This window comes from Trachurus trachurus (assembly GCF_905171665.1).
Source record: "Trachurus trachurus genome assembly, chromosome: 3".
Classification (NCBI taxonomy): Eukaryota; Metazoa; Chordata; class Actinopteri; order Carangiformes; family Carangidae; genus Trachurus; species Trachurus trachurus.
The window spans coordinates 32,007,940-32,017,195 of NC_139893.1; the positions used below are offsets into that span (position 1 = coordinate 32,007,940).

General features: G+C 44.1%; 1 protein-coding gene across 1 annotated transcript; it reads right to left on the minus strand.

Moving 5' to 3' along the window:
• Positions 1 to 1,802: 1,802 nt before the first annotated feature.
• LOC311001617 (N-acetyllactosaminide alpha-1,3-galactosyltransferase-like) lies at positions 1,803 to 7,239 on the minus strand (the record flags this gene model as incomplete). Its single annotated transcript, XM_083992726.1, has 3 exons — positions 1,803 to 2,487; positions 2,959 to 3,094; positions 7,164 to 7,239. 3 exons carry the CDS (start codon positions 7,237 to 7,239, stop codon positions 1,803 to 1,805), a joined length of 897 nt encoding a protein of 298 aa, XP_083848852.1.
• Positions 7,240 to 9,256: the final 2,017 nt, after the last annotated feature.

A 9,256-nucleotide genomic window follows, 5' to 3' on the forward strand; every position in this document is an offset into this window, starting at 1 on the left:
GGGTGAAGGAGTCGGTCATTGATCTCTAGTCCAGTCAGAATGTCCCTCATGGGGTTGGAGCCATTGTCCATCAGTGATGACAACTTGGCCATCATTGTCCTCTCTCCAACGACTTCCACCAGGTCCAGTGGACACCCCAGGACAGAGATGGACTTTGGTCCAATTTGTTAAGTCTCTTCCTGTCTGCAGCTGAGATGCTTCTGCTCCAGCAGACCACTCCATAAAAAATAACTGATGCCACAACAGTGTCATAGATGATCTTTAAGGAGTGCCCCTTCACTCCAAACGACCTCACCCTTCTGAGCAGATAGAGTCTGTTCTGACCTTAAAATGGTATTATCAATCCAGTCCAGTTTGTAAATGAACACGAAAGTACTTATAGGATGCAATCATATCAATGTCCATATTCACCCGTGAGGGATATGAGTTTTTACACCTTCAGAAATCCAGCACCAGCTCTTTAGTTTTCCGCATTCATCTGGAGGTGATTCCGCAGGCACCAGTCTTCATTGATTAGTGATTTGACCCAGTGATAAATGACTAGAATTTAAAGAGGAACTATGTACTGTAGGATTTATATCTTAACAATGCAACATTTTTTGCCTTAATTAAACAGCTTTGGAGTAATGGTTTAATAAATGGCATGGCTTGTTCCAAAGGAGAACGGAGGCTCTCTGCCTTCCATGTGTCACTTATTGGGTCTCTGCACACCGTGACACAAACGCGCCCCATAACCCGTAATCTCTTGTTGATGACAGATTAAAGTTAGGGTCTGGAGTTTTGTTCGTTGCAGTTTGTACACTAAACATTGAAACTGGGCCCCTCCTCTCGGGCTCAACTGTGTAGCCTCCTGCCCCAGACAGCAGCAGTTGTCAGGACCGCAAAGGAAAGGAAATACAGTCCGAAAGAAGCGCTGGAGCCGTGGGCCAATAGCCGACCATTCGCCAACAACAGGAGCCTCCGTGTTATGTTGTTATGCCGTTGTGGTGAACTGGGAAGAGGGTGTTAGCTGCGGATGCTAACCATTACCGCTAGCCGAAGTTAGCATCGAGCTAGCTCACTACAACGGCCCTAATACTTGTTACCAGTGACTCAGACTATATTTCTTTTTCTTTGTGGTCCTTACTGCTGCTGCTGAGACAGAGAGAGAGACTTGGCAGCATCAAAGACAGCTAGTGCAACTAGCAGGCCCAGCCCTCCTATTCTGCTGCACGTAGCTTCACTGAGCTCCGTCATTGGCTGGAGAGAAAACACCGACTCTCTCGCCATAGATATGTAGCTATGCTCTCTCACGACTCTCTCGCTCTTCACCCAGAAACATCCACGTGCATAACAAAACAGAGCAAAAGACCAAAATACAGGCAGGGGGAGGGGGCGCTGCAGACAGAGCAACCACCACACAGGACTAGAAGCCCATAGGTGACGGATGGACAAATTGTACAAATGGATTTCATTTGTACAAGTCTAATGTTTATTTTTGGGCACAAAACTCCAGATCCAACCTTTAAACTACACAAATATACACTCTTAACATTCTATATAAAAGTGTGACGTTATCCACCACTCTGTTTATTGATTTATCATCAGCTTTGTTGTAAACAAATGCACATGGCCCAGAGGAGGCTTAGCAAAACAGTGGAAAAGCGACCGGACTTGTATAGTTCCTCTTTAATTCCACTGCTTTTAGATGTGACACCAGGGAAGTGAAGCAAACCTTGTGTGGATTTTGTGCCAGTAACCAGCCCTTGTAGTAAACACCTTTTTTCCACAAATTCATTCAAGTTCACCCTCTGTGAGCCACTCTACGGAGTACGGAGTGTGTCATAATGTTTCTCTGCCCATACCAGGCGGGTGATGTGTATGTCCTTGTTTCCACCAATATTCCGGTCCCAGCAATACTCAGGGGAGAGCAGCTTGCTTGGTTTGTGGAGCCAGAAGTACTTGTTTAGATGACTTTCATCATGCCACAGAGCCTCCACATTATTTAATTTGTCCTCCATGATGTTTTGATAGCAGGCATCAACTAATTTCTTGACATTTTCCAAGAATCCTCCAAAGATAGCAGCATGGTAGTAGAAATCGCCAGTTTCCATGTAGGCTTTTGATTTTGGGTTTCTGTCATAGGTGAATCTGCGCTTTGGAAGTTTGTAAAAGTGGGCATGGAGCAAAGCCACAGAATCGCCTAGAGCCTCTGGGCCAAATCTCCCTTTAAACTCTTGATCCACATCAAAGCAGAAGACATAATCAAAGTGATGACGAATCTCTGATTCTATGACTTCTGATATTGTCTTCATGCGCATCATAGAGATGTCCTGCCACCTTGAGTGCTTTTCCAGATGCTTAATCTTTAGGCTTCGCTGAGGAGCTAGCTCAATGTGTGGTACCTCCTTTGGTAGATCTGTAAATATGTAATAAGTCACTGGTAAACTCAACATAAAGTGTTGTTCTGCAGAGGTTAGGAAGGTCTTGAGGTATGCATCCAGGTACCTTAGAAACAGACAGAAAAGATAATCAATGCTGATCCTATAAATTATAATTATGTGAAAATACCACAAAAATATTATGTTTTTTTCCCCATCCCATCTTATTGCTTTTAGTCTTCATCAATAGTAAAATATTTTCTTTGGATTTCCGAACATTGCACATGATGCCGCAGAAGTGGAAGTGTTCACCAACAGTGAAAACAATGTCTGTGCCCATTCGAATGGGCACATAAAATCTGAGGGATGACGTAGGGTTCAGGGGATTCTCGGGAACACTATGAAACAGGGCATTAAAAAGGAAGAATAAAACAATTATCCCTCTTCCTCTACCGTCGGAAAAAGCATTGTGACGTATGAAGTTGGTCTTTAATATTTACCGTATGTTCAGTCTGTAACTGGTCTAACTGTACTTTTTGTCCCGGTGGTTTCTTCTGCACCCAGGTATTGAAAAATCATATAAACACAATGTACAAACCTTCCTACAGCAAACACAGTGAGGGCCACAGAAGAATTGTGTTTGACATGCATTTGGTCGAGAAGATGGGGGTTAAACACTCCCTCCCAGATGATGGGAGCTTTCCAAGATGTGATCGTCTGAACGTCTTTTCTTGCTGCGCACGTGAACACACCTCCATCCCCGGAATGCCTAGACACAACCATATATGGTCAGCACGTGCATATTAATTAGCCATGTGCGCTCTGTGGAGCGGCAACAAAGTGACAACGAAGACAACAGGTGGGGGGGGGGGGGGGGGGGGGGGCATCGGGCAATAAATCAGGCAAAAACCTCCCAAATCTCAACAAAAGGGAGCAGAAAAAAGAATAATCTTATGTAATCTGCCCCTTTATTCCCGACAATCTTTTTCTTCTTCTTTTACCTATTAAAGCAGCAGGATAAACTCAGGTGCTGCCGGTGTGTTTTTAAACGTGGAGGGTATGTTTTTTCTTCTCTAATAGGCCTATGTATTTGTGTATGAGAAACAGTGTCTCAGATGAAAAAATAAAAATAAATCAGAAGGACACGTCTGACTATAACGTAATCAATCAATGTCGGAAAAGCGGAATGTTTGAAAAATAGTAAAGTGCCTCTACTCCGACAATGAAAAAAAAAATGTCGGAATAGTGGGACGCTTAAAAAATAATGTTAATGCCGCTATTCCGACAATTAGAAGTCAATGTCGAAATAGCGGCATGTCGGAATAGCAGCATGTAACCAAAGTAAATAGTGAAAGTAGGCTACTGAATCACTAGAATCAGTTCATTAAAAAGAGTCGGTCAAGAGATCCGTTCCAAATCATTCGAATGATTGGCGGCAACCCTGACTGCGTAGTGCTTAGTCAGACTCCCTGAACCGAACTACGGTATTCATGATACAGTTCATGATTCAGGCCTGAGGCTCACATTTACTGTGTAGAACTTATCTATACTTCACTGGATGTACTACACAGATTTTTGCAGGCAACACAACACTACTTTCTGTATTATGTTCAGTGGACTTGAGGTTTGCGAACAAGTCAACGTGCGAACATCCCTGTAGTACATTCAGTGAACATACCGTTTATCAGAATGTTCAGCCCTGAGTGACAGTTCATTCACTGAACGTGCTGATGAATGGTACGTTCACTGAATGTGCTACACAGGGACATCTCTCCATTCCGACACACCGCTGTTACAAAACCCCCCCACTCCGAAACACAGCTGTTCCGACCCCCCCTCCCGCAGCTGTCCATGGTGCTGAACCGGGTTACGTTGTTTACACTCTTGAGTTGTGGCTTGTCTGTGAAACACGCGCTGCTCAGGGACTGGGCAGATCTGTCCCACTTGCTTTCTCCCCCACTCCTTTTATTTTATTTATTTGTGGGACATCTCCCGCAGAGTAAAATAAATACACTTTTTCTTCCTTTCCCCCACTCCGCTCGAGCGCAGCTGAACCCAGCTTAAGCTCACTTCACGGGCCGCGAGCCTGCTGACAGCAGACTGGGAGAGAAAAAAAAGAAGAAATTTCTTTGCTTGATGCTTTGGTTGGGTTTAGGCAATGATAAAAGGAGTTGGTTAAGTTTAGTATTACAGTTGACTATGCACATGATCCATTTGACCCCAAAAAGGAAAAAAGGATCAATGCGCAGCCCTCCGTTTCCTTTCTGACTGCTAGAAAAAATGGGAAACCCCGCTATTACGAAGAATGGAAGTCTATTCTCGGGAAGGCGGGGGGTAACCTGCGACACAACAACACATTCGCTAGCGATTAGGGCTGCCACAATTAGTCGACTAGTCACGACTATGTCGACTATTAAAATCGTCGACAACTAATTTAATAGTCGATGCGTCGTGTTTTTTTTTTACTTTGTTTTTCACTCAAAACTGCTGCAGCACCTTCCACACACACACCCGCCGCCGCCCACCACACACACACATGCACTCACTCACTCAAGGCGAGTTAGTACAGGTGTTCTCTCTCTACCTCTCTTGTCCGTCATCAAGCGGCACCGGTGTTTTAGTTAGCATATACCTTAAACACTTCAAGCTGAAAGCTAATGATGGTATATAAGAGCAGCTGCATGCTGGTGTGATAAGCTGTATGTTTTACATTCAATTTACGTATGACCCGATTAGTCGACTAATCAAAAAAAATAGTCGGTGACTAGTCGACTATCAAAATAATCGTTTGTGGCAGACCTACTAACGATACAATGCTACTTTGAGTAGTATGTTCAGTAAACCCTAACTTTCTCAAATAAAGGAGGAAAGGAAGCAAAACAGTAGAACAAAAACTATGGAATGTGGATGTCAGATGGATATAATTGTGGATGGTAGGGCTGTAGCCGATATCCGACTCGAGTACTCGCTCGGCTTGGGCGGCATCCGAGTACCATTTCATCTACTCGGATACATAGAAAGCTGACCTCAGTGTAACGGATGTGCACTCACTCCACCCATAAAAGACGTGCTAACCAACCTGCTAAGTGGTTGTCAACCTCTTGGCGAAGAGGTTAGCATCGTCGCCTCCGGTGCGGGAGGTCGTGGGATCGAACCCCACCTAGGGCAGGCCATGAGAAACACAACGCAGAGGGCCAGATCGACATCGGCTACAGTGGTGCCGTGACCCGGATGCCCTGGGTGGAGTGAGTTCAGCGGGGGTGAGTGTAACGGATGTGCACTCACTCCACCCATAAAATACGTGCTAACCAACCTGCTAAGTGGTTGTCAACCTCTTGGCGAAGAGGTTAGCATCGTCGCCTCCGGTGCGGGAGGTCGTGGGATCGAACCCCACCTAGGGCAGGCCGTGAGAAACACAACGCAGAGGGCCAGATCGACATCGGCTACATCAGCAGTGTGGGAACACTTTAAACTCAGTGATGATAAAACCAACCAACCTTGTTCTGTGTTAAAAAATGTATCCGCCAATATTTTATTGTTTATTTAGGCTGAAATGTTAATGGTTCCTTTATTGAAGTGTGCGCTGCCGTTATAAGAAAAATGTTTAGCCTATTAACGGGACAATTTAATTCCGTGGGATTCCTTCTTTCTTTTTTTTGTTTTGCTCTTTTAATTGCGAGTGATTTGAGGACGGATCTGTGAGGAAAAATATCACACAAGCCAATGTAGCGGGTTAAAAAAAAATCGATATTGCCACGGACATGTAACGATATGAAATGACAAGCTTGTAAGAGTGAGAGAGAGTGTCACCATGTCAAAAGGTTTGATCTCTTACATAAAGTTTAGGGTGATGTTGAAATCATCGTCTGTCAGTTTTCTTCCATTGGACATTGGCAGTTTGCCTTGAAGGTTGGGGCTTGTCAAATACCTGATTTAAAAGAAACTGGAGTAAAACCATTTTGAAGTGATTCTTACAAATGAATTACATTGGCTGAAATTAGGCCTTTGGTACTTACCATAAATAGGGCAAGAGAATGAAAAACAACAGAAGCCAGAGCCATGACTTTGCAATGGGAAAACTGGAATGATGCAAAATCACACAAACACAAAACAAAATCCTTCAGTTAAACCTTAATGTAAATGTTGTAAAGTGCACACAGTGCATAATTGTTGAGTTTATCTGAGATCTACATGTTCCACAAGAGGAAATCGTTTTTGCAGAAAGACAGCATAAAACAAAACAACCTCACAAAGAGAAAAGTGTATATACAGTAGGGGTGGTCTGGTCTGAGCCACTCATTAATTTTCATACAGAAAATGTTGTCACTGAGAGACCATGACTGGAGACATATCACTGAAAAGTAAGAGACTACCTCATACCTCATAGCTGTGACAATGTGAACAGGTTTCCAGCAAATAAAGTTAGAAGAAAGTTAAAGTTCTCTGTTGGCTTGTGGATGAACTGGCACCTTCAAGAAAATTACATTTAGGTGACACACAGAAATAAAATAATTTACACAGACATAACTGTTTAATGCATTTTTAGTTCTGTCAAAGTTAACATGTTCATTTTGGCGATTTATTTTAAATATTTAACATGTTAGAAAAAAATAATGTTGTTTTGTTTACTTACGGTGGCGGCTGACCCTTTGGTCACGTGTGCAGACAAACCAGGCGACGTCACTTTATTAAGTTTTAATATTTTTCATGTGAGAAAGTAACCGTTTAGCTCCCCAACATGTGGTCAGTTTATCCAATTGACGCCTGTTTGGAAGTTAGTTCCGACATTGAAGTGAAGTTCACCTGTGGGAGCAGCAGGTCGTCTCAGAGGCAGTAGCCGGTCTCCTGGGGTGATCGGCCGGTCAACCTGCGTCGCCATCCCGGGGGAGAAAACAAGCTGATTAGAATTTATCTGCAGGTTTTTAGACGTTTACCGCCGGCTGGTTACATTATTTTTAGAAGATACGTAAATGTTGGTCTCATTGATTAATTTGTTCAGATGTTGACAGAAGAGCAACGCTGTCTCTGGGCTCTAGCCTATATGTACACAAATCACTCAATTTACATAAAGGAATTAGTGTTTTACCATGGTCTACATTCAGTTTAAATTACATAGGGAAATACGGTGCAACATGCTTGTTTGTTCATGCACGTCCGCGGCGCACAGCTCTGTCAGTTGTGTACAGTTCACGCCAGTGTGGTAGGAAAAAAAATATATTGGTGCATGATAGTTTTGATATTGATCTTGCACTTCAACACATGTAGGGCCTGGGTTTTGTTATTATTTCTGCTAAGAGGATATACGCAAGGTGCCTTTTTTGTGCCAAATTTGTACCTCACAGGAGAGAAACTGTATTCAACGTTTAAAAGCCATTAAATATACTTTCTTTGTGTTTATAGAAAAAAAAAAGACATGGGTCACTGGCTCTCCAGCCGGTTCAGCTGCAGCTCCACAGCTGTCAGAGGAGCCTCTGCTGTCCCTCTCTCTTCAGCCTGGTGTTCAACATTGTAAGATCTAGCTGCTAATGCTGCTTAGCTATAGAACCGTGAGTATTTTATAACGGCAGAAAAAAACAAAAACAGCTACGTCTATCATCCTCCAGGCACGAGCCTTGTCACAGACACTCCTTTCACAAAACCACGCCCCCGAACGGTCATTCGCCAATCAGACATCAAAGCAACCGTTACTATGTAAACAAGGTCCGTCAAGCTTCGGACCTCTAACAAGCAAAGTGTATTGTCGGACAGTAGTTACCCGAAGAGTTTGGCTGGGGGAGTCGTGTTCTATCCCTTCTGAAAACACAACAAGAGAGGTGCCTACAATGGATCAAACCGTGTGGAAGCCCCCCACAGCGGGACCCTTCTCCCCCACTCCCAGCTAAATGTCATGAAAATAAACAAGGTCCAAGGTAATCTAGCAGGACTAGGGCTGTATCCGAAGTCATTCACTACTACAGTGTTTCCCCTAGGATTTTTTTAAGGAGTGGCGGCTGTCGGATTGAGGGGGGGGGGGCATCGGACCTTACAACTTTCACTTTCACCACGCACTGCGCACCTCTCTTTCTCTCTCTCTCTCTCTCTCTCTCTCTCTCTTTCTCTCTCTCTCTCTCTCTCTCTCTCTCTCTGCTGTGTGTGTGTATAAAACAAACAGCGCTATGAGGAGATGAATGAACGGAAGACATGCAGCGGTGGGTTACACCCAGCCTTTCCTTTTCCGACACTTTTTTCCTTTTTGGAGTCAAACGGATCATGTGCATAGGCCTAATTAACTGCAAAACAAGCAAATACTTAATATTAATGACATATAATGTTCATTATGCTTCTATCATGTCTAGCCTCTACCTGGTCTTTTTACTAAACTTAACCAACTCCTTTCTTCATTGCCTATAAGCCCAACCAAAGCATCACCCTCAGTCTGCTGTCAGCAGGAGCAGCAGCCTCGCGCCCCTGTGAGCTCAAGCCGGCTTCAGCCGCGCTCGAGCGGAGTGGGGGAGAACATTTCTTATTTCGTATTTCTTTTACTGTGTGGGAGATCTCCAACAATGGAGTCAGGGAGAAAGCAAGTGGGACAGATCTGCCCAGTCTCTGAGCAGCGCACAGACAAGCCACAGAGTGCAAACAACGTCACGCGGTTCAGCACCTTGGACAGCTGTGGGCGGGCGGGGGTGGGGGGGGTCGGAACAGCGATGTTTCGGGGTGGAGGTGTGTCAGAATGGAGAGCCTATGCGACAATTTAAAAAAATAGGAACTTTTCAACCTTCATATAATATTTTCATAACTTGTGTGATGGTACATCGACTTAGAACAGGTTGAATGACACCTCTGTCATGGCCTGAGGGGGTCTGTATCGCCTTCACTGGCACTAAGCAGCTTTGAGGAGCATGGTAGGACACCAG